At 40.5% G+C, this 27,257-nt stretch overlaps 1 protein-coding gene and 1 long non-coding RNA gene across 8 annotated transcripts in view; one reads left to right on the top strand and one right to left on the bottom strand.

Moving 5' to 3' along the window:
* COL19A1 (collagen type XIX alpha 1 chain) overlaps positions 1-27,257 on the bottom strand; it is a 1,277,374-nt gene that overhangs the window by 1,104,208 nt on the left and 145,909 nt on the right. For all 7 annotated transcript variants that reach the window (XM_063916766.1, XM_063916758.1, XM_063916759.1 and 4 more), the window contains one exon: positions 16,644-16,743. In XM_063916766.1, the coding sequence (XP_063772836.1) occupies positions 16,644-16,743 (100 nt within the window). The remainder of the gene's footprint in view (positions 1-16,643; positions 16,744-27,257) is intronic.
* Positions 1-27,257, top strand: part of LOC134909657 (uncharacterized) — a 145,040-nt gene that overhangs the window by 650 nt on the left and 117,133 nt on the right. The window lies entirely within an intron of this gene.

Raw genomic sequence — 27,257 nt, 5'->3', positions numbered from 1 at the left:
ACATCCAAGATGAAATGGCAGACAGGCATTCAGTGACACGATCAATACAGATGGTGATAAATCTGGGGAGGATAGGTAGATTTGAGTATCGTCAGCATACAAATGATATTGAAATCCGAAGGAGCTGATTAGTTTACCAAGAGATGAGGTATATATTGAGAAAAGCAGGGGACCTAAGACTGAGCCTTGTGGTACTCCAACTGATAAAGGTAGAGAAGAAGACGTAGAATCAGAGAAGTGAACACTAAAAGAGCATTTAGATAGGTAGGATGAGTGCCAAGTAAGGGCTGTATCCTGAAGACCTTGGGATTGTATTGTTTGTACAAGAATAGAGTGGTCAACAGTGTCAAAAGCAGCAGAGAAATCTAGAAGAATAAGAAGTCTGTAATGGCCTTTATATCGAGCAGTGACCAGATCATTCACTATTTTGGTCGGTGCCATCTCTGTGGAGTGTTGGGCACGAAAGCCTGACTAAAGTGGGTCCGATAACTTCTGGGAGTTAAGAAAGTCTGTAAGGCAAGTGTAGGCAAGTCTCTCAAGTAACTTGGAGAGACATGGGAGCTGAGAAATGGGACGGTAGTTAGAGAGAATGTTTGGGTCAGAATTGTGTTTTTTTTTTAGACTGGGAGAAATCACTGCATGCTTAATCAGAGAAGGAAAGATACCAGTAGAGAGAGAGAGAGAGATTACAGATTTTAGTTAAGGTTGGGATAAGCATAGGAGACAAAGTTTTACTGACTTGTGTGGGTATAGGATCAATAGGAGAGGTAGTGGAGTAGGAGGATGAAAAGAGTGTTGATACTTCATCTTCACTTGTGGGATCAAATGAAGAGAAAGTGCCAGAGTGTTCAGGAAGGGAATTGAGCAGGTCACTGGCTGAGATAGAGCATACCATTTCACCTCAGATTTTATCAATCTTATCCTTGAAGTTGGAAGCAAGTTCTTTTGCATGGATAGTAGCTAGTGGGGGAGGTGAGAGAGGGTAAAGAAGTGATTTAAATATATTAAAAAGTAACTTGGGGTTGGTGGCATGAGAAGAGATGAGAGATTGGAAATATGTTTGTTTTGCAGTGTCCAGGGCCTTGCGATAGGAGTGGTAGGTGGTCTTATATGTAAGAAAGTCACTTGGATTCTCAGATTTATGCCACTGATGTTCTACTTTATGTGACAGTTTTTGTGGGTGTCTTGTTGATTTAGAGTGCCTAGGTTGGCATCTAAGCCTACGTGGAGTGTGATGGGTAGCTGGAGCCACTTCATCAAGGGCATGCTCTATAGTCTGGTGAAGGTGGGATACAGCAGTCTCAGGTGTGATAAATGTAGAAATTGGGGAGAGCAGTTGTTGCAGAAAAGTGGAAAGTTGTTGAAAATGTATATTGTTAGTCATTCGGCTGGTTAGAGGAGGCTTGCTTGTTTTTAGTGTCATAGAGTTTAGAGTATTGGAAGAAATTGAGAAGGTTATCAGGTTGAAATCAGAGAGAGGAAAAGGAGTGTTAATGAATTCAGAAACTGAGCAGAGCCTAGTGAACACAAGATCAAGGCAGTGGCCCTCCTGGTGAGTAGAGGAGTCAGACCATTGGATGAGGCCAAGAGAGGAGGTTAGAGAGAGGAGTTTGGAAGCATGAACAGATTGTGAACTGTCAAGAGCTATATTGAAATCATCCATAATTATGATGGAGATGTCATAGGATAAGAAGTGTGGGAGCCAGGCAGAAAAATCTTCTAGAAATTGTTGTTTGGGTTGCCCAGGAGGGCGATAGTTGCTGCAACATGCAGATAGAAGGGGGGAGAAAATCCTAATAGAGTTACCTTCAAATGATGTGACTGCAAGTGATGGAACCTGAGGCAGAACTTTGTATGTGAATAATAGGGACAGTAATATTCCAACCCTACCTTTACTATTACCAGGCCTGGATGTGTGTGTGAAGTGGAAACCACCATGTGACAGTACTGCAGGGGAGGCTGTGTCTGAATGTGTGAGCCATGTTTCTGTTATAGCCAGCAGATTAAAGTTGTGAAAGATAAAGAGGTCATGGATGGAAGTTAATTTGTTACAAACAGAGCGTGCATTCAATAAGGCACATTTTAGTGACTTTGAGGGGGATGGGAGACATGTGATATTTATGAGGTTAGATGGATTTCTATGTTGTTTTGAGACAGCTGATTGTGAGTGGGATAGGTGGTTGGGGCCTGGATTTGGTGATATGTCACCAGCTAATAAAAGCAGAAGAGTGAGATAAATATTGGTGGATGTTTGTGAGTGTTTATTATGGTGGCCAATAGTGGTTGCCAAAGTACTTGTAGAGAAGTAAGTATAAAGCTCATTAGTGTTTAGGAGAGGGGAGGGGAGAATAGAAGCTGTAATGTGCACAGAGGGGTGAGTGTAGAATGTGTTAAATTTGGTGATAATTCCTTGAATTGAAATAAGAAACAGTAGTGTGGTGAACATGCTGTGGTAGTTTGTGAGTTAAATTTGGGTTATGTGGTGTAGGAATAAGTTGTTTAAATTAAAGCTACCTTTCCTTGATGTTGATCAATATTTGTGCAACTGTTTTTTAACTGTTCAGATAGCACACTTTGTTAATCCACACTTAGTAAATTCCACGCAAACTGAACCCCCAGCAAGCTGACCCCTTGACTGAATCTAAAGTAATACTGTGTCTGATTAAGATACAACCCTACCTCTGAACATTTAGTCACCTGATTGAAATGCTAATTGATCAAAGAACATAGATTGCACTGGGTGGGTAAATAGGCAAAAGCCTACTCTAATCTAATCAACAATAAATTCATCATATACATAGGTACCAATAGAGTAATGCCTTTGATCATGTTCTACCAATGACACATTAATGTCATCTTAATTAGCAATGTGCATTGAATGTGCTCTATAGTGTCTAAGCACTTGACCTCTCTGCTCTGCACAAGAGCTGCATCTCTCATCCACACGCATTAGTCGCTCCCTTTCATGATTGCAGGACTTCCTTTGGGCTGCACCCACTCTGTGGAATGCCCTCCCATGCACAATAAGACTCTCCAGTAGTCTTCAAATTTTCAAGCATTCCTTGATAACTCCCCTCTTCAGACAATCTTATCAAATTCCATAACTGCCCATATAACCTTCATACATATTCATATCTAATTACATCCCCTCTGTACAGTCCACACATCCTAAAATACAGTATTTTCTTTTTCTTTAATTCAACATCCTCCTGGTCTCTGGTCAACATTGCTGGGTGATCATATCATACAGCCCATCAAGAAACTCTGCAATCTGGCTGGGCCATTATGCAATAGGTAGCACCTATCCTTGTGTATCAATGCCTATCTCCCTATACCTTACAAGCTTGTGAGCAGGCATTCCTATCTCTTTCTCTGTCTGTTATTATCCAGTTTTGTGTTATCATTGTTGTTCCAATTGTAAAGGGAAATGGAATATGCTGCACTATATAAGTAGCTGGTTATAAATAAAATAATAATAATAATAATAATAATAATAATAATAATAATAAAAAATAATAATAATAATCTAACCAATACATAATTTTGTGTCTATACAATTATGTATTTGTGCCCAAAATATCTAAACCCTAAATACATTACTAAATAAACTAAATCTATATAATTTGCATATAGAATGATAGTATATAAAGTAGAATTACCACAAAATAGATCTACAGTATGTTATTTTAATACTAGTAGTAAATCTAAGCTTTAACACAGACTTTTATCCTTTATTATGGTATTTCTGAGTTCCATCTGGAGTTCCATCCTTTGTTATGGTATATAGACAGATTCCCTCTGTTAAAACACAATACATTACACCACATACAGTATCTCCACAGTGTTTATCCATATGTATTAGTGTATATGTATTCGATAGATTCCTAAAATATTGAAGTAAATGTAATGATATGTAGGTGCCAGGTAGGTAACAATATGTAAATGTTTGGTAGATATATGTATGATCTTGTGCAGAAATAATTTTATTGACATATTATGACTCACAAAACTCCATAGCACTCTACTTGGACTCTTCTTATAATGAGGTTTATGACCAAAATAGTTTTAACTGGATATAAATATTATTCTCCTAGGTTTTCAATAATGAGGTTCATATCATTTAGTGTAGTCATTACAAATTGGCAGTATAATGAAATACAGTATATAACTATTGATCCTTCTCTCATATAGTAGTACATTTTAGATGAATTTTCATTAATACATTGGTAAGTATTTGGTTCTTCAGGTAAGTATTCATAGTATAGTGGTATTCAGGTAACTACCACATTTACTGTGTAGTTGTAGATCTCCAGACTCTCTATAGTTAAAATAATATCCAACATTATTATATACTAATAGAAGGAAATAAAATTTCTAATTAAGTGACAGTACGACCAAAATACAGATATGTGACATACATATTTATAAAGGGATCATCCTACTGGATTCAAATTATGTTACTTACAGGTATTTGTTCTGTGGTGTTCTATATTGATAATGTTGATAAATATAGGATATATTTAGGTAATTATTCAAAATATATATGTATATTTCATAGTCCTCTAATTATCCAACACTATTCGTATACCCTTTAAAAGAAATCTATTTTCTGATGTCAAGGATTTTAACCATTACACAGATACTGTATGTAATATACATGTTACAAAGGGGTCATTCCACTTGTTTTCTCTTTTTTTCCCCAAGGAATGGGAATCTGCCATTCTCCTTAATGGTAGAGTATATCATATGATATACCCAGTAATTATGACCTCAGCAATAATATATAAGTCCCATCTGGATGTTTTAACAAATGTTGCAACCATTATATAATACAAAAAGTTGGTGTGATTGCCATATATTACAGAATGCCTCAGTGACCGCCATATAATACAGATAACATCAGTGATCGCCATATAATACATAAAGCATCAGTTACTGCTATATAAAACACAGTGACCCATAAATGAAACCGAAAACATTAGTAACTGCCATATACTAAAGAAAGCATCAGTGACCTCCATATAAAAGAGAGCATCAATGACCACCATATAATACAAAAAGTATAAGTAACCACCATCTTTTACAGAGTATTTTTGATTTTTTTATAATGCAATTCCCTCAAAAATGAACCCTTCTTTAAAAGACATTAAATGTCTAAATCAATATAATTAACATAATTAATCCTTTTACAATCATTATCTTCATAATCCCCATTACTAGTTAGCCTCAATATCATGAAAATATTGCATTTATGTACATTAATGCCTACCTCTCTGAATCTCAATATAAAATTAGTAACTATTAACGCCTCACCCCATTATCCTTAATATTAACTATTACAAGCTATGCCGCACCCACCCCAAACCATAACAAAACTTAACTTACCTGTTTGAGATCACTTATCTTCTTCCAGCCAAACAGTGTTCATTAATTAGCAAAATGTCAGACAGGTCCCACCAGAACCGCTGTCAGTAAGGGTGAGGGGCTATGCCATGCAGAGACAGGGGGAGACAGGTGCTCTGCAGCCTATTAATGCAGCGCATGGCCATTGGGAGCAGAAAATAGGTACTGCTGACCTTCCTCTCTTTCTCCCCTTTCACTCCAGTGATGAGTTTACTGCAATTTCGGTTCCTCCACTGCGTTCTCCCCTCCTCTGTTACCCAGGACACCTGTCTACCAATTACCTCTCTATCTGGGCCCCTGGGGCTGGGGGTCATGTGACCACTAGTCTGGATCAATAGTGGAAGATTTTGGCCAGAATCCTGCTGGCCTGTTATTAATTCATGCACCTTAGGAAAAAATCCAAACACATAGGCTGCCCTAACACCAGGGAAACCAGGTCCATAACTAGGTGTTTGCCGATGGTGCCTTGCCCACAGCGCAAATGCACTGCGGTGCACCATCTTGCAACACACCCGCACGGCCGCTATCTCCATTCTCTAGACTCCGTTCTGCACAGCACACAGCCACAAACACTCACTGCTGCTGGTGGCGCCGCCTGTGTCCCACGTGTGGCGCCACCTGTACCCACTACAGCGAGTGGCGCTGCCCGTGTCCCTACTCCCGCTGGCAGTGCCGCTTGTGTCCCGCTAGTGGTGGCACCGCCTGTGTCCCGCTTGCGGGCGGCGCTGCCTGTGTTCCTACTCCCGCTGGCAGTGCCGCCTGTGTCCCCTCACCCACCACTGCTGCTGCTGATTGATCACATAAGGGTCTGGCTGCAGGGGACTGTGAAGCTGCTGCAGTAGCTAGCGGTGGGTCATACTGCAGGAAGATGGGGCGGCTGTGTGTACATGGAGGCACAGGACACTACCAAGAGGACTCGGGAGCTGGCGGCAGCACTGAGAAAAATGCCTGTCAGGCTCTGCCTAAGCGCTGCCCTGAATGGTAAGTATCTTTCTATCTCTCTATCTATCTATCTCTATTCTATCTGCCACAATGTGTAAAAAGGGGGACGCTGTCTGCCGTAATGTGTAAAAAGGGGAACGCTGTCTGCCGTAATGTGTAAAAAGGGGGATGCTGTCTGCTGTAATGTGTAAAAAGGGGGATGCTGTCTGCCGTAATGTGTAAAAAGGGGGATGCTGTCTGGCATAATGTGTAAAAAGGGGACGCTGTATGCCGTAATGTGTAAAAAGGGGGACGCTGTCTGCCGTAATGTGTAAAAAGGGATCGCTGTCTGCCGTAATGTGTAAAAAGGGGGATGCTGTCTGGCATAATGTATAAAAAGGGGACGCTGTATGCCGTAATGTGTAAAAAGGGGATGCTGTATGCCGTAATGTGTAAAAAGGGGGACGCTGTCTGCCGTAATGTGTAAAAAAGGGGACACTCTCTGCCATAATGTGTAAAAAGGGGGATGCTGTCTGCCGTAATGTGTAAAAAGGGGGATGCTGTCTGGCATAATGTGTAAAAAGGGGACGCTGTATGCCGTAATGTGAAAAAAAGGGGACGCTGTCTGCCGTAATGTATAAAAGGGGCTCTACCTGGTGTAGTGGCGCTACTGTGCAGCATAATTTGAATAATGGAGACTACTGTACACCGTAGTATGAATTGGTATTATTTTGTGGCCATGCCCCTTCCCCATGAAGCCACGCCCCTACGGCGCGCACTGCCCCTATCTTGCATGGGGGGGGGCACCAATGCCGTTTCTTGCACACAATGCTAAAATGCCTAGTTACGGCACTGAGGGAAACACTTCTCTAGCTGGCCACTTTAACTCCTATGCTCAGCATTGCTGAAAATAAATTTTTACAGCATGCAGAGTTTGACAATGAATGCTGACCACACCCTTGCATGTCAGTTCAAGTGCTAATCAACAGGGTCACATATGGGCAAATGGGATATATCCAATTTGGGCATAACCAAAATGAACTGATTGGTATACCCCAGTATTTCTCATATCTGGTCCTCATGAAAACCCTAAAAATGCATGTTTTGTAGATCATCTAGCTGGATCACAGCCAGGCATGTTAATTGACTTGCACAGTAGATATACAAGTGGTACTAATTATATCTGAGGATACCTTGAAAAAACGCATTGTTCCATGACAAATTAAAGAGCATCTGCGGTTTACCATCAGGTAGAGAAAGCCATGTTCTGAGCTGAATCAATATCCCTGATAATGCGCCCCATCAATTTTGTAGTAATGGATACCTCATTCATATTGGGAATGTTTTATTACCACTGGTTCTAAATGCCTTAGTGCAGTTTCTGGTTATTAGTAAATTAATAAAATGCATTCTGCTGTATATTTGTTCAGCTCACAAAATGACTGCCTCTATGAAACTTTACAATTAAAGCAGTATTCAGCAATTAATGCACACTATTAAACATCCTGTAAATAACGGGAACTCAAGGAGTTCAATTAGTAGGAAATGCAATATACAGTATGGCAACACTGATGGCTGTACCGTAAGTGTTGGGATGTAGTCAAAAGGTCGACAATGACAATTTTGACATTCATAATTTTGACATCACAATATTGACATTGTTTAAATGTTGACAGGCAATGTACTGACATTGACTAATGCCAACATGTAAAATGACAACATTGTCATAATGTCAAATAAAAGGGATAGGCTGGGGCAGAGGTTAGGGCCAGGGAGGGATTGGTGTATGGATTAGGGATAGAGGAAAAAAACTCAACAGAATGAGGGAGGATCACTATTCTGACTCGGAAGTCAGAGTCACATGACAACCAGGATCTGGATGTCATGCTGGAGCCTCTGTATGCCATATTGGGAAGCATAATTCATCGCTGGGCATCCAGGGACGATATGTCAACATAGTAACATTTTATCACTGTCTACATGATGGATGTTGATATGGTTAATGTCGAAATTATCATGCGAACATTCTCAATATGAATGTTAACATGACTGTTGACATATCATACCACCACATATGTGTTTTTGAGAATTTATTTTGTCAGTATATAGTATGGAACAGTATATAGTATGGAACAATGTTTAAATTCTACAGCTCATGGTGGATTTTCTTCTATAGACCTGCAAGGTTGTGCTTTCCTGTATTCTGCTTAAATAAATATGGACCTCTGAAATCCACTTGGTGTAATCAACAATATTGCTTTGTTGTGGTCATGTATGTTGAGGTAGACAATGTGTTCTGTATTAGTTTTATTTCTAATGACCAATAGAATATCTTAGAGCTCTTTGGTGATGTGACATGCTGATGTACATAAAACCAAATCATACATTCTCTCTCCTATTCTCTCTCTCTCTCATGCCCTGAACAAGCCACTTCCATATACAATGCATCCCTTACTTCTGCTCATGACTCTGTTGCTCCACCAACCACTTTTCACCCTCGCAAATTAACACCTCAACCCTGGCACACCAAATGCACCAGATATCTGCAAAAATTCTCACATATTGCTGAGCGACACTGGTGGAAATCACGCTCTAAGGCAAAATTACTACATTTCAAACTTATCTCCTCATCCTTCAGTGCTGCCCTTTCTCTTGCTAAACAGTCATACTTCAAGAACCTCATCTCCTTCAAGTCTTCCAACCCCCAATGCCTCTTTGCCACTCTCAACTCACTCCTCTGCCCACCTCCACCTCGTCTCCCTTCCTCACTCTGCTCTTGACTTTGCCACTTATTTCACGTCCAAAATTGACTCCATACACCAGGACATATCATCACACCAGACCATCAGCAACCAGCCTCCTCCCATTCCTTACCACCCTTCCCAATCCCTCTCACCAACTCTGACATCTTTCTTTCATGCATCTGGTGAGGAAGTCATGGCTCTCATTCGTTCCAGTCCCGTCACCACCTCCCCACTTGACCCTATCCCCTCCCCCACTACCCCTCTCCTTCTGCCTGTTCCCATCTTTCCCACCTTCTCAATCTCTGCCTCTCATCAGGCACTGTCCCCTCTGCCTTCAAGCATGCACTCGTCTCTCCTATTCTTAAAAAACCTACCCTTGATCCAAACACTCTCTCCAACTACCGACCCATCTCTCTTCTCCCTTTTGCCTTCAAACTCCTTGAGCGTATTGTCTACAACCGCCTTACTTCCTTTCTTTCCTCACATTCACCCATTCCAGTCTGGCTTCCGTCCTCTCCTCTCCACTGAAACTTCCCTTACAAAAGTCTGCAATGACCTCCATGCTGATAAATCTAAGGGCCACCACTCTCTACTTATTATTCTTGATCTCTCTGCTGCTTTTGACACTGTCAACCACCCTCTCCTACTGCAAATCCTTCACTCCATAGGTCTGTGTGATACTGCCCTCTCTTGGCTGTCTTCCTACCTCTCTGACCATTCATTCTCTGTCTCCTCTCATGACTCCAACTCCCACTCACTTCCACTAACTGTAGGTGTACCCCAAGGTTTTGTCCTTGGTCCTCTTCTTTTCTCTCTCTGTACATCCTCACTATGTAAGCTCATTAGTTCTTTTGATTTCCAATATCATCTCTATGCTGATGACATTCAAATCTATCTTTCCTCTCCAGACCTCTGCCCTGCTCTCCTCACTCGTATCTCCAAATGTCTCTCTGCTATCTCTTCGTGGATGTCCCAGTGTTTTCTTAAACTTAACATGTCTAAGACCGAGCTGATCATCTTCCCTCCCGCATAACCTCACTTCCCACAATCTCATTATCTATTGATGGCACTACTATTTCATCTAGCCCCCAAGTGCACTGTCTTGGAGTAATCCTTGACTCCTCCCTCTCCTTCAAACCACACATTCAGCACCTCTCACAAACCTGCCATTTTCATCAAAAAAATATTTCCAGGATCGGACCCTTTCTGACCACGGATGCTACTAAGACCCTTATCCACTCACTGGTCAACTCCAGACTGGACTACTGTAATCTCCTCCTGACTGGCATTCCTCAAAAATACCTCTCTCCACTTCAATCTATCCTCAATGCTGCTGCTCGGCTCATTTTCCTCACCAAATGCACTACGTCCACCTCTCCTCTCTTACAAGACTTTCACTGGCTCCCCTTCCCTTTGAGAATCCATTTCAAGCTTCTCACACTCACTTACAAAGCCCTCACGCACTCCTCTCCCATTTACCTCTCTGACCTTATCTCCCTTTACACCCCACCCGTCCTCTTCGCTCTGCTAATGCACGCCGACTCTCCTGCCTACTGATTACTTCCTCCCACTTTTACCTCCAAGATCTTTCATGTGCTGCTTAATTTCTCTGGAATTCCCTCCCCCCCCCCTCAGGATCTCCACTTCTCTAGAAAACTTCAAATGGCTCTCAAGACCCACTTCTTCACCAAACCCAGCCAAATCTAATCTTAACCCTCTGTACCACACTCTCTATGTACCCCATCTGTGTCACCCCTGTATGACTACCGCTCCTCTTTAGAATGTAAGCTCTCATGAGTAGGGCCCTCTTCCCTCACGTGCTTATCCTTTTTCTTACTTTAATAATCTTCAACTGCACCAACTCCAGCAGTCTTCTGCCACCTGATACTTATTCCAGTGTCATCTGCTGATGTAGCTATGTTTATTTACCCCATACTTGTCCTATTTTGTCTTCAACTGTAAGTTGCTGTTTTCCTGTTTTGATTATTTGTTTATGTACTCTGTAATTGGACGCTAAGGAACCCTTGTGGCGCCATATAAATAAAGGATAATAATCATAATGCAGAAACAGAAATTAGGAGAAGGGTTTATATTTCTTTTCTCTCTATATACTGTACAGGAATCACACCGAGCACAACATTAGAAGTAAAGAGTCTTTCTATTAATATTGAAGTGATGTGAAATCTTTATTTTATACAATACTGCATCACTCTTTACTGTCTTTGTAGCTAACTGATTCATACATCAGCCTAAAATAACTGAGGGCCATGAATACACTGTATAGAATAACAAACACTTAGGAGATAATATGCCAAAGAAGAACACCATATTTTCTGAAATGAAAGCTCAATATGCACATTTTCTATGTATTTTACAAGGGCTATTATCAAGGCTTGTACAAATGAAACTCAGCATGCTCTTTAGTGAGGGTGGATAACATATTTGAAAGATTTTTCCTGTACATTGTGTATATGGCATTAGTAATAAGTAACAGAATCATAAAAACATCAAAAGGCATTAAGAATAAGACATGAACTGTTACTAAGAATAAGCTCCTGAAAACAATGAGCACCATTATAAAGATTGTGTGGGAAGGCAAAGATAAATAAAAGAAACACAAATATCATGCTAAAATGTAAAGAAATCTATTTTCAAAATAATAACAACAACAACAACAACAACAATAATAATAATAATAATAATACATGTACCAGTACAAGCTGTTACAATCTTTTGTAAAAAAAAAAAAAAAAGGGGAGCATACAGTATGTCCTTACTCTTCTCTTCTAAAAAGGCCAGAAGAGGATTTACTACAAGGCCCTCAGGAGGCCCTGCTGGTCCCAGGGGGCCTGCCGACAAGGCTGTATAAAGGGCATTTCTGGCGGACCACAAGCTTTACCGAAATTGTCCAAGAGCTGGGCTAGCGGAATACTCCCAGCAGGCTGTCAGTGATTAGACAGCTGTTGGGTGTCAGCTCCAGCGCATGCCTGTGTCTCCAGTCCTGCAGTAGTGTGCATGTGACCAGTCATGACACACATGTGTATGACATCAGAAGCTTAGAGAGAGGAGCCGGGATGTGCACAGAAAAAAACATGAGTTCTTCCAATGTGAGGATTGTTTGAGGATAAGGGCACCAAATTGGTGTCTTTCTTAGGGCCACATGAGGTCTAAATCCGCCTCTGAAACAGGCTAGATACTTTAAGATATTTGAGAATACAGAATGGTACCTTCTTAGTTAAATAACATTGCGATGTACCCTCCTTCTCTAGCTATCAAGTCTAAGATTAGCACGTACTTTTGATATGCTCCATATCCCCCCTCTCTATAGCAATGATGACCTAATTGTTTGGATGTACTTCTGTCCTTAATAACCGGTGCAGGCTGTTTGGTTTAGTCTGGTTGTTAGACTTTATTACTTGTATTTGTACTGTATGTAGTGATTGTATTTTCCTTTATTTCAACTGCTTGGGTTATTAGAAAATGTAAAACACACACACACAGACACACACAATATGGGCCAAAAAACAAATAGTCCAATATATTTGTATGTGGTAACATGTGGCAGCCTCATAATAAATCCAGGGAAGCCATAAACTGCTTGTATACATTAATGTTTATAAAACTTCATTGGCGGGATGTAATTCCACTCGAGTCTAGCGGCTGTGCGAGATGCCGGCCGAATGCGGACGTTTTTTAAAAGGGGCAATCACAAGGCAATACAATGCGTTGTGAGTGATTCCCTGTTGGGAAGAATGATTAGCTCCTGTTCAGATAAAATGCTGGGAGGGCTTAGCCTAAACTGTTGTGTTCCAGTCCTGCCTGCTGTGACTTATACCTCCCGGATTGTAGCCTGTGTTCCTTCCTATTCCTCTGTACTTGCCAGCATTGCTTATATCTCAGTGCTACTATCAGTGTTCCTGCATTTGTTTGGCTACTTCCAAGTATCTTCATTCCTGTAACCATTTGCTGGATGCTGGCCACTGGTGACCTGTGCCTGGTCCTGGCGCTGGGTACTACCCATCTTGTAAAGAGGGGGTTATACCAGCGCACTGGGTGTGGGTGATTCAGTGAGCTGCTAACATAAAATAGGGGTGACAACCCTAGAGACACAAATCAACAGAAGATTTTGTAGCGCTCAAACCTAAGATTGTAGTGTGGGATTAGTATAGAAGATGACCGTGTTCGTGCCCAAAGCGTTTCGACCCTAATGTGGTCGAAACACGTTGGCACGAACACGGACCCCTTAACCACTATACAGCCAGTGTGAGGTGAGCAAGCACCGGTATGAGCTGAATGCGCACACGTGACATCCCTACCCGGAAGTACAGTTTTCGCGATCGAAGAGGACCCACGGACGGAGAGGAAAAGGTAAGCCAGTGAGGTACAGAGCACCAAGTGGAGGAGGGGGGAGAAAAGGTTCTGAGTCTCTGTTCCCCGGTGCATGGCCCGTGGTGATGGCTCTAAATAAGCCCACGCCAGTGGACCACGACCGGGAAGCTCACCGCAGTGTCTGAGCCCTCGGCGCCGTGTCTGTATCCTGACAGGCACCAGAGGACTGGTGCTGCATAGGGTCACCCAGGGTACAGAGCTCCCTATCTTCCTTACCCTCCACACAGACGCCTGTATCTTTAACCCCGGGGCAACACCGCAATCACCGTTAAGTCGGCATAGATCAGCACATACAGACAGCTAAGCGGGATGCCACAAAACTGTGGTACTAATTGACTTTCCCTGCATGGAATGTACAACAGCTGGTTCACAGCATTAACAAGATCTCATCACAGACTGTAAGCCGGACATCTTAAAATACCTTACTCCCTGACTGGGAGAATAAGAACTGTCAGATAGTTTAAGTGGAATCGTCATATAGTCTTGATACATCTGTCACTCAACATCTGCAGTCCTGACCATTGTTGCACTGTAGAAACAGTGAATTACACACCAAAGTCTATGCACCAATCAGTGCTTGTTCACTAATACGGAGTTACTTACATTGTATTCTATATTTTTATAATATGTTTGTTTAATTGAAGCATCACCCACAATCATCAATATATATTATGTAATAAAATACCTGCAATTTATATTTTCTCAGTCATCTTCTATACTACCCATCTTGTACCTTCTCCAGCCACCCTCACTGACCCAATATAGTATCTGACATAGGGGGTTATGCAAAGTTGTTAGCAAACCAAAAAAGTTGGCAATTGGGCAAAACCACTGCAGATGGAGCATATGTAATATGCAGAGAGAGTTAGATTTGGTGGGTTATATTGTTTCTGTGCAAGGTAAATACTGGCTGCTTTATTTTAACACTGCAATTTAGATTTCAGTTTGTACACACCCCACTCAATTCTACTCTCTCTGCACATGTTACATCCGCTCCACCTTTGCAACATGGTTTAGCCCAATTACTAACTTTTTGTTTGCTAACAACTCTGAATAACACCCACAAACACCTACTAACTTGAGTATAAGTCCTAAGGGTTCCAAAGCACTTGTGAGAATATTGATCTCTATGGGAAAGGTAGCTGTAAAAGATGAAGCAATGTTCTAGGAGTTCAGGGTGTGTGAACTAGGTGTACAGGCAAATGTCTCAAGATGCATGAAGGAACAAGGGAGCAGTAATGTGTGAGAATTTGGGTTTTGAGAATTCTGTTTGTTTGTCTTTTTCAAAATTGGAGTGATCACTTCATACCTCAGTTGTCCCCAGCCACATAGTGGTCTTGTTCAACACTTGTTCACTTCATACCTCAGTTGTCCCCAGCCACATAGTGGTCTTGTTCAACACCAAATGAGTGCACTGGCCACCGGTAAAGGACCATACTTACCTGAACTGCATAGCAGCCCAGAAGTACATTACTACTTTTTGGATCAACCATCTGGGAGACGCAAATACAAGTAGAATTGCCATGCAATTTGTGACTCTCATGACCCCATCCCACTATGCACAATGATACAATGTGTGGCAGTATATCAATTAGTTACACACATCACGGTAGGAAAGTATAGTAAACATGCTGAATAAAGTATGGAATATCAGTTTTTCATCTTAGTTCTTTGAACTGTCCACCATTTGGATGCAAAGATGGTCAGGGAGGTCACCACGTTTACCGAGTACCATTTTTATGGAGTTCTACTTTTTAATTTCAGGTAGCCTTGTTACTCTGAAATGTGAATATAGTTAAATATAGATTTGCTATAATTCACAGTACCTCCTTTACAAATCACACTGAGCATAAGCTGTAGATGGCACTTCAAGATTTCAAGGAAAAGTCTCCACACCTGAGAATGTGCTCTGCGCAGAACTGTAGAAGTCCAACATCTTAACACTTTATAAACTATCAGCTGATCACCCCTTCAAAACTTTAACAACACTTATTATGAAATAACAACCTATAATGGTGTGAGGCATCTAAAATTTATTTTGCCAACTGAATGTACATATCTATCTATCTATCGATCTATGTTGGTGGGACGGAAGAACAGATGAGGTAAAAACAAACCACACACACAACAACATAGCATCTCCTGGTTCTTTATGGTATCCCTCATACCAAAATCATTGTATCACTTGTCCCACAATCTTCATCACTATAAAATGACCTCAAGAGCTCAAATTTGAAATCCTCAATTACATTATTGGTATGGTAGCAGTGAGGAAAGTATCAGGTACTACTCCCCAAAAACAATAAAATATATATTTTTAGAAGCCATTATTTATCAATAACACATTGCTTGTGACATTAAAAACCTTAAAAAAAAAATCTTCATCAAATGTAAATATTCTTCGCCAGTTTGTAGTCCTCAGTTAGAGGTATATTTATTAAAGTGCCAGTTTTTAGAAATGGAAATGTTGCCCATAACAACCAGTAAGATTCTACTTAACATTTATCTAGCATCTTCTAGAAGATAATAGCTAGAATCCAGTTGGTTGCTATGGGCAAAATCACCACTTCTAAAAACTTGCACTTTAGTAACTATGCCCCATAGTGCAGGCCTGGCCAACCTGTGGCTCTCCGACTGTTGTGAAACTACATATCCCAGCATGCCCTGCCAGAGTTCTAGCATTTCCTTATGGCAAAACTGTGCAGGACATGCTGGGACTTGTAGTTTCACAACTTCTAGAGAGCCACAGGTTAGCCAGGCCTGCCCTAGTGTTAGGAGTAAATTAAGCTTATAGTACAATTTTGCACTTTAGCAAAACCATGATGACCATGATGCACTCTTAGTAGGGAGGCAAAATAAAAAATGGCCTTCATTCCCTGAATGCTGAATCACAAGGTAAAGTAAAGCAGGCCAAATTTAATGTTGTACGGTATTTTTCCGTCATACGAGAGGAATTTGTATTTGCACCTCTCGCCCAGCAACACATTTTATCCAAGTACAAATTTGCGCCTAACTGCAAATGAGGAGTAGTATAAACGCTAATTTAAGTATGGAATTTACTAAATATTTTTTGCTTTTACAATGAGTGCATGTTCAGACTATTTTAATATTTCAAAATACATATCAAATAAGAACACTTCGTTTCCATCTCCTGAATCTTAGTATAAAGAAATATTCATTACTTACTGTGTGTCTTTGATCAGAGGAGTGCTTCCTAGCTTAAAACATGTCTTTTCGCCACCACAGGATGTCTTTCTCAGAGAAAACTGCTCAGCGAGGTCATATCCTGTAGAAAGAGCAATTATGTAATTTGGAATATAAAGCTTAGTACGTAATAGTATTTAATGGCACGGCCAAATATTTTTTCCAATTGTTTGACAATTTTTTTTTTTTATCTAGCTTCTGTGGAAGTAATTTCCCATACAAAGAGCCACTGTGTGTAATCCTACTATAACATAGAGTTATTTACATTATGCTTTTGTACAAATAGCGATACATTCTGTATATCGATAAGGTAAAAAAATATCTACGTACAAATAGATACAACTTCATCACTTAGAAATGAGAAATACAATTAACAACAAGCTTGTTTTTGCCTTCTTATTATCTAACTCTAATGCAATTAGAGCAAAGTAGCTATGTAACATCATTGAATACTGAGACATTGACTCAGATGCCCCAGACCGCCGGAAGTGCAAGATGCTGTCCGATCTGGGATGTTATTTTTTTTAAAACATTTTTTTTTAAGGGACAATCACTTGCAAGGCAAAATCACGCATTGTAAGTAAGTACCCCTTCAAAAAAATGTTTGAGTCTGGCCGGCGATCTTGAGCGTCATTACATATGGCACATTGTATCTAAATTAAAGTAAATGTAATGTTATATAGGGGCTTATTCAGTGCCAGATATCAAGTAACATAAACCTTGAGGTGAAAAGTGTGATGAGCTTATTGGCCATACAGTGGCTCTCATTGCCAGTGGTTAAAGTGGTCCTACAGAGGTGGTGGAACTCACCCCCCCTCCCCACGGCGCCCAAGTAATAAAGGTATTGAGCGTGCTGCAAAAAGGGGCGTGGTCTCCAAAAGAAAGGGGCGTGGTCACAGAATAGTAATAATGCCCCCAGTAGTAGCACCCCATAATACACATAATGTCCACCATAGTAGCGCTTCTTATACAGTGCCCACAGTAGTAGTGCTCATTATGCACTGTTCACTGTACTCGTAGTGCCCACAGTGGTAGTGCCCCTTATATAGACCCCACAGTAGTGGTGCCCTTTATGCAATGCCCACAATAGTAGTGCCCCTTATGTCCCCAGGAGTGATGCCCCTTATGAAGTGCCCTCATTAGTAGGGCCCCCAGTAGTAATGCCCTTAATGGTAATGCCCGTGTGTAGTATTGCCCCAAGTAGTAATGTAGCCTGTAGTAATGCCCCAAGTCATTTAGCCCTCTGTAGTTTAGCCCTAGTAGTTATGCCCCCAGTGGTAATGCCCCTGCAGTTATGACCCCAGTAGTTTACCCCACCTTTAGTTTAGCTTCCCAGTGGTAATGTCCCCAGTATTTTAGCCCTCATGTAGTTTGCCCCATGTAGTTTAGCCTCCCAGTGGTAATGCCCCCAGTAGTTTGCCTGCTTGTAGTTTAGCCGGCAGTAGTAATGCCCCCCTGTAGTTTGCCCCCTTGTAGTTTAGCCCCTGTAGTTATGCCTCCAGTAGTTTAGCCCCTGTAGTTATGCCCCCTTGTAGTTTAGCCCCCAGTAATTTGGCCCCTGTAGTTATGCCCCCTTGTAGTTTAGCCCCCCTGTAGTTTAGCTCCCAAGTCGTAATGCCCCTGTAGTCACGCCACCAGTAGTAATGCCCTCCTGTAGTTTGCCCCCAGTAGTTTGCCCCCTTGTAGGTGGCCCCCAGTAATAATGTCCCCCAGTAGTAATGCCTCCCAGGAGTTTGCCCCAATAGATGACTCCCCAGTAACAATGCCCCCAGTAGTAATGCCCCCCAGTAGTTTGCCCCCAGTAGTAATGTCCCCCTGTAGTTTGCTTCCTGTAGATGCCCCCTCAGGAGTAATGTCCCCCCAGTAGATGCGCCGCTGCACTAAGGAAGAAAACAAAAAACACACCATACTCACTGAGCCCCACTCCCAGACCGCTGCAGTCCTCCTTTCTTGGCGTCCGCTCCTCAGCACTATGAGAGAGATGTCATGACTGACGTCTCTCACATAGCGCACGCCGCACAGTGACTGCGCCGGAAGCTGGAGTTCAGTACTGAGCTCCTGCCTCCGGCTTTCGGTGTAGAGAGGGAGACGGGTGCCCGCTGGTAACACAATCTCACCGGGCGCCCGCTGGTAACACAATCTCACCGGGCACCCGCTGGTAACACAATCTCACCTGGCGCCCGTCATCTCCCTGTGCGGTGCTGGGGACACATCGGGTTATGTGAGCTGGAGGAGGTGGAACTGCGTTCCGTCTCAAAGTGGAAGTGACGGAACGCAGTTCCGCACCGTTCCGGCTCACTTTAACCCCTGCTCATTGCCTATGTAGGATGTTAAAACCATTCTTCCTGCTCCTGCTAGTCCTTTTATCCTTCTCACTTCCACTCTCACCTGCTTTATACATTCTATAATAACACTATTCTATATCCACATATCATTCCATCTTCCATCCATACCATTCAATCTGCTTCTCATTCAATCTGTGTCTTCACCTTTTATCATTCCATCTTCATATTTTAATATTCTATTTTCATCTTTTTTCATTGCATCAGATTCCATGAAATGTATAGATGTGTTCTCAATACATTATTGCTGCAGTCACGCCAAAACAGCCCCTCTCGATGCGCCAGGTCCCATGAGACTCTGCTAACTTAAGGAGTAATTTATGCTGAAAATGCATCTTAAACACCAGGAGACTGTGCTGATTAATTTGATATCGAACACTTGTACAGTATATCTGTGTGCGACACATCGGCTGCACCTATTTTCCAATAAAGGTTCAATTGTGCTCCGTATACAGACTTAGACACATACAATGTACAAGTGTCAAATATCAAATTAATCAGCTCAGTCTCTTTGTGCATCCTAGTCACATTGCTTTGCATCTAAGATGCATTTTCGCAGCAAAAAGTCACCTGATGCTAACAGAGTTGCACGGTACCTGGAGACTCATTCATGCCAGACATCTCACACTGCGTGGTGTATGGAGGCTAGATGCATGAGGACAGGGGCCTTATGTAATGACGTGTGAGTTACCAGCCAAACTCGGATATCTTTTTCAAAGTGGCAATTACTTACAAGGCAAATGGTGATAGGCCTTCTAAATGGTTGTCGCTTTTAAAAAGCGCCCAAGTTCAGCCGGGAACCCACACCTCTGGCTAACTCAGATGTCATTACATATGACCCCATATCTGTAACTCGCTCTGCTGATGCATTATTGCCTTATTCTATATTACATCATATTATTTCAGCTGCTTTCCCTCCCTGGGGCAGATAAAGGGGTCAGGATGCCCCTAGTCACAACAGTAATGGCCACCCCCTCTGTCCAATTTTATTACTGTCATTGGTTATAAGCCCTATTGAATAATTGGCAATTTAATATAACAAGAAGAAAAGGCTATGAACTACAACATTTTTATTTTATTTTTAATTATGTATACTGCATATATTTACTAAGTGTGATAGATTACAGGGGTAGCCTATGCATGTCCTACCTGTTTATACTCCTCTCAAGATGGACAGGTAGAGTGGAAATATTTACTGGTAAATTTCAGACTGACAGTACTAAAGTAAGCATCCAGGTACCACCCCCCAACAAGTGGCACCCCTAGGCACGTGCCTAATGGAAAGTTCACTACTAGTTCCTTCTACACCATCCCCAGCATAGCATGTACACTAAAGCTAGCCCTTTAGCATTTACAAAAGTTGTTTATATAAGGTCATATACCTATTTCTCAATGGGTTTTGAACTGTAAATCCATCAGCCCCCATGTTTATCTTGGCCTTTGCATATTTTTATTTGAAAGCAGACTGCTCAGCAAAAGATTAAAAAAAAAGTTCTACCCACTTTTGTAGCGGTATTGACAGGTTTGAAAAATCTCTGTCCCCCGGTCAAAACAAAACTGTAGAGAGCAAAGGCTTTCAGCACAATTATTCAGTCTTCTTAATGCAAATCATGAAGTCCAAAGTCAGTTCCACTATAAGATACCCTAATGCAGGCATGTCCAAACTGCGGACCTCCAGCTGTTGTGAAACAACACATCCCAGCATGCCCTGACACAGCTTTAGCATTCTCTGACAGCAAAACTGTGTCAGGGCATACTGAGATATGTAGTTTCACAACAGCTGGAGGTCCACAGTTTGGATATACCTGACCTAATGTATAAGTTGGCAATGAACCTCTCCACTCAGAGTTGGTGGCTATTTCTCAGGGCTATTTATTTATTCATTTATTTATTTATTTACTTACTCATTTATTTTTTGTATTTATATATTTAAGAAGAATCTTCATTATTATAAAAATATTTTTTTTAAGTATTTTCTTTTTTATTAACCTTTCCTTAGTAACCCATTTTGAATAATATATTAATAAAGTTATACACTATACGTTTTAAAGGTTGTTTCTATAAACTTTATCATTTTTACCCTTCAGACATTACACTAATTCATCCATTTTATCTACCAAGCATAGTAGTTTATAACATAGTATCCCAGCCAGCAGTGTCTCACCTACTAATGTGTACATATATCATTGTGTATCCTTACAATAATATGACATTTGGGGCTGATCTTCCCTGCTACACTGCTTTACACACTCACATTTACAGACCTTTCCCAAAAATGTATCTACTACACCCCCATTTACTATCCTACTTGATATATAACTTCTTGCTCACTGCTCCTCAATGTCGCTCCACCATCACCATGGGGCAGATGTATTAACCTGGAGAAGGCATAAGGAAGTGATAAACCAGTGATATGTGCAAGGTGATAAAGGCACCAGCCAATCAGATCCTAACTGTTAATTTACATATTTGAGCTGATTGGCTGGTGCCTTTATCACCTTGCACATATCACTGGTTTATCACTTCCTTATACCTTCTCCAGGTTAATACATCTGCCCCCATGTTCTGTAAGCACATGCTTCTTCACCTCTTCTACATCTAACACATATTCCCTCCTTTCCAGATAGATTTCTCATACTGACTTATTAATACTATAGCACATATTTAATTTTATCCACTGTACATCTTTTATTTGATTATTATACTCTATAGTATTTTCAGCAGCATCATCAGTAGTAGTAGTAGTAGTAGTAGTAGTAGTAGTATTCATTATATCTTCACTTATATATTCACAGTGTATTTTTGTTGAAAATTTGTGTACAAAAATGAAAAAAAAAAAAAAGTGGTGGTTTGGAAGAGTTAATGTACATACCAATGGAAATGTGATTGACCAATCCACTTTAGCTTAACCAGGCAATGTGTTTCTTTAAGCAAGTGATAGTACAACTGTACTCACTGTTAAACTGGTTCATGCGCATGAAGCGCAGCTTGTAGCAGAGTAGGGTTCAGACAGATCACTAACCGGTGACTGTCTCTTGCATGCAGTAGCAGTGCAGGTGCTGGAACAGCAGTCTAGCAGGTAAAAGGGTTCCAGGTCCCTGGAGCTGAAGGGGAGACATTGATCTCCCACTATGCCACTCATACACAGCAAGAAGATGGCACCTCACATGCGCAGTAGTAGTTGTGGTGGCCATCTTGGTAAGGGAATTTAATATTATCTCCCCCAGAGGAGCAATATTGGAGACTGCGCAGTAGTTCTCTCCTATTTTAAAAGCTATGCCAAGTTTTATTGTAGATAACACTGTCAATCATCACTGTCGTGTTCCTTTTTTCAACAATCACAATTGTATTCAGATTATTTTATACATTTTGTTGTCAAGGAACTGCTGCCAGCCTTTGTAAACCTGTTAAATATTAGGCTGAAAGCTTTGGACTGAAAGCTCAAATGGTGGAAATACTACATCAGAAATAGTAACTGCCAACAGCGCCTGTACCAGGTGTTGAAAATGTCCCTTTCAGCTTGCTGCAACTATTCTATATTGAGAGGGTAAAGGAAGGAGAGAGGGGGCTCCTTTGCATGACTGCTGCTACACCAGCCAGTGGAAGTATATGTTCAATTTCTTTATTTCACAGCACTTAGAACCCTATGAGAATATATAGGGGAGATTAAACAAACCTTCAAATAAGAAGATGTGCAGATTATACCTATCATTTATATAGTAATTATATTTTAAAAAATTGGGCACAACTCCAAAAGATGTAATTAAAAATATTAATAGTATGGTACTTCTCACCTCCAATGCAATCACATGCAGCTCCCAATTAACACTGTGAAATCTAGCAAGAAAAATGAAGCTCTGTATTATATTGTCAGCCACGCTATCCTCAACCTCCGTTTTGCTCACCACATAGTGGGGCAGATGTGTTAACCTGGAGAAGGCATAAGGAAGTGCTAAACCAGTGATAAATGCAAGGTGATAACACACCAGCCAATCAGCTCCCATATGTAAATTAACAGTTAGGATCTGATTGGCTGGTGCATTATCACCTTGCACTTAACACTGCTTTATCACTGGTTTATCACTTCCTTATGCCTTCTCCAGGTTAATACATCTACCCCAATGTCCTGTGTGCAAGTGGAGCCCTCCGAGTAGCTGGCAGAGGACAAGCCCCCCAGCCAGGGTCCTGCATTGAAAATTGTGACTTGCGAGCTACTACTCCAAAGAGCAAAGTGAAAATTGAGCATAGCATGGCTGACAATATAATACAACATGTATAACATCAGTTGTCTATATATTAATGCCTGCAATGGGGTTGTTGATTAATGGAATTCACATATAATTATACTGTACATGTGATTACAACATCTTATAAATATCACATTTGGAACTTATCCTATAAAAAGATACTTTAGTTGCAAAGTTTATGACTCTGCAATAGCTATTTGCTACATTATTATCAGAAATTGTCACTTGGTGATAGATCTATAAAGGTTTGTACTAGAGATGAGCGGGTTCGGTTCCTCGGGATTCGAACCCCCCCGAACTTCACCCATTTTATACAGTTCCGATGCAGCCTCGGATCTTCCCGCCTTGCTTGGTTAACCAGAACGCGCCCGGACGTCATCATCCCGCTGTCGGATTCTCGAGAGACTCGTATTCTATATAAGGAGCCGCGCGTCGCCGCCATTTTCACTCGTGCTTTGGAGATTGAACGGAGATGACGTGGCAGCGTTCTCTCCCTGAAAAGCTCCGTAATCTGTGCTCAGTGTGCTGAAAATATCTGTGCTCAGTGTGCTGCAAATAATCTGTGCTCAGTGTGCTGAAAATATCTACATTCTCTGCCTGAAAACGCTCCATATCTGTGCTCAGTGTGCTGCAAATATCTGATCAGTGTGCTGCATTGTGGGGACTGGGGACCACCAGTATATAATATATATACTTTTCTATAGCTTCTATACTGCTTGTCAGGACACATGGTCACAGTTACACCGCTCTGCACTGATATACAATAATATATATACTTTTATATAGCTTCTATACTGCTTGTCAGGACACACGTGTCACAGTTACACCGCTCTGTATTGAATTATATACAATAATTTTAAATCATTTTCTATAGCTTCTATACTGCTTGTCAGGACACACATGTGTCACAGTTACACCGCTCTGTACTGAATTATATACAATAATTTTAAATAATTTTCTCTAGCTTCTATACTGCTTGTCAGGACACAAGTGTCACAGTTACACCGCTCTGTACTGATATATACAATCATTTGAAATAATTTTCTATAGCTTCTATACTGCTTGTCAGGACACACATGTCCCAGTTACACCGCTCTGTACTACTACTACTGATATACAGTAATATATATACTTTTCTATAACTTCTATACTGCTTGTCACGACACACGTGTCACAGTTACACCGCTCTGTACTGATATACAGTAATATATATACTTTTCTATAACTTCTATACTGCTTGTCACGACACACGTGTCACAGTTACACCGCTCTGTACTGAATTATATACAATCATTTTAAATAATTTTCTATAGCTTCTATACTGCTTGTCAGGAAACACATGTCACAGTTACACCACTCTGTACTGATATATACAATAATTTTAAATAATTTTCTATAGCTTCTATACTGCTTGTCAGGACACGTGTCACAGTTATACCGCTCTGTACTGATATATATACAATCATTTTAAATAATTTTCTATAGCTTCTATACTGCTTGTCAGGACACACATGTCCCAGTTACACTGCTCTGTACTACTACTACTGATATACAGTAATATATATACTTTTCTATAACTTCTATACTGCTTGTCAGGACACACATGTCACAGTTACACCGCTCTGTACTGAATTATATACAATAATTTTAAATAATTTTCTATAGCTTCTATACTGCTTGTCAGGACACACATGTCACAGTTACACCGCTCTGTACTGATATATACAATAATATATATACTTTTCTATAGCTTCTATACTGCTTGTCAGGACACATGGGTAACAGTTACACTGCTCTGTACTGATATATACAATAATATATACACTTTTCTATAGCTTCTATACTGCTTGTCAGGACACATGGGTAACAGTTACACCGCTCTGTACTGATATATACAATAATATATATACTTTTCTATAACTTCTATACTGCTTGTCAGGACACACATGTGTCACAGTTACACCACTCTGTACTGAATTATATACAATAATTTTAAATCATTTTCTATAGCTTCTATACTGCTCGTCAGGACACATGTCACAGTTACACCACTCTGTACTGATATATACAATCATTTTAAATAATTTTCTATAGCTTCTATACTGCTTGTCAGGACACAAATGTCCCAGTTACACCGCTCTGTACTACTACTACTGATATACAGTAATATATATACTTTTCTATAACTTCTATACTGCTTGTCAGGACACACGTGTCACAGTTACACCACTCTGTACTGAATTATATACAATCATTTTAAATAATTTTCTATAGCTTCTATACTGCTTGTCAGGACACACGTGTCACAGTTACACTGCTCTGTACTGAATTATATACAATCATTTTAAATCATTTTCTATAGCTTCTATACTGCTTGTCAGGACACATGTCACAGTTACACCACTCTGTACTGATATATACAATAATTTTAAATAATTTTCTATAGCTTCTATACTGCTTGTCAGGACACACATGTGTCACAGTTACACCGCTCTGTACTGATATATACAATAATTTTAAATCATTTTCTATAGCTTCTATACTGCGTGTCAGGACACACATGTCACAGTTACACCGCTCTGTACTGATATATACAATAATTTTAAATCATTTTCTATAGCTTCTATACTGCGTGTCAGGACACACATGTCACAGTTACACTGCTCTGTACTGATATATACAATAATTTTAAATCATTTTCTATAACTTCTATACTGCTTTTCAGGACACATGGTCACAGTTACACTGCTCTGTACTGATATATACAGTAATATATATACTTTTCTATAGCTTCTATACTGCTTGTCAGGACACACATGTGTCACAGTTACACCGCTCTGTACTACTACTGATATACAGTAATATATATACTTTTCTATAGCTTCTATACTGCTTGTCAGGACATGTGTCACATTTACACCGCTCTGTCTGTACTGATATATACAATAATATATATATACTTTTCTTATTTTCTATAGCTTCTATACTGCTTGTCAGGACACATGGGTCACAGTTACACCGCTCTGTCTGTACTGATCTATACAATAATACATATACTTTTCTATAGCTTCTAGTATTACAGTGCAGCATTTTGGTGACTAAGTATATAGCTGTACAGTAGGCCATTGCTGTATCTTGCAGCTCTGTGTCACTGCAAGTATCCATCCATTCCATTTTCTTCCAGTGATTTGGACCAATAATACCATTGATTAGAACTAATAATTCCAGTGATATTGAGGTGTTTGTGTCACTTAGCTTAGCCGTCCAGCGACCACAGTGCGCCTCTTTTTCTCTTTTCTTTGCATCATGTGCTGTTTGGGGCCAATTTTTTTAAGTGCCATCCTGTCTGACACTGCAGTGCCACTCCTAGATGGGCCAGGTGTTTGTGCCGCCCTCTTGGGTCATTTTGCTTAGTCATCCAGCAACCTCGGTGCAAATTTTAGGACTAAAAATAGTATTGTGAGGTGTGAGGTGTTCAGAATAGACTGGAAATGAGTGGAAATTGTGGTTATTGAGGTTAATTATACTATAGGATCAAAATTACCCCCAAATTCTATGATTTAAGCTGTTTTTGAGGGTTTTTTTAAAAAAAAAAACACCCGAATTCAAAACACACCCGAATCCGCCAAAACATTTTCAGGGAGGTTTTGCCAAAATGCGTCCGAATCCAAAACACGGCCGCGGAACCGAATCCAAAACCAAAACACAAAACCCTGAAAAATATCCGGTGCACATCTCTAGTTTGTACACTAATATATTGATATTGTTATATGTGTATTTTAATTGTAATTAAATGATTATTTATATATTTATCTTCTGTGCACTTTCTTGTGATAGTACTGTTATTAAAACTCTCTCAATTCATTTATATAGAATAGTCTAGAAAATTATATCTAAAATCTGATTGGCTGCCATGGGCAACAGCTCCACTTGTTCTGTGTAGAAGGTTTTGTAAAGCCTATCTCTGCCTTAGTGCGGGTCAAAAACATGAAAGCTATTAGCTAATA

The sequence above is a fragment of the Pseudophryne corroboree genome, chromosome 4 (genome assembly GCF_028390025.1).
Source record: "Pseudophryne corroboree isolate aPseCor3 chromosome 4, aPseCor3.hap2, whole genome shotgun sequence".
NCBI lineage: Eukaryota > Metazoa > Chordata > Amphibia > Anura > Myobatrachidae > Pseudophryne > Pseudophryne corroboree.
Note: the sequence above shows the minus strand (reverse complement) of the source record. Positions and strands in the feature narration are given on the sequence as shown.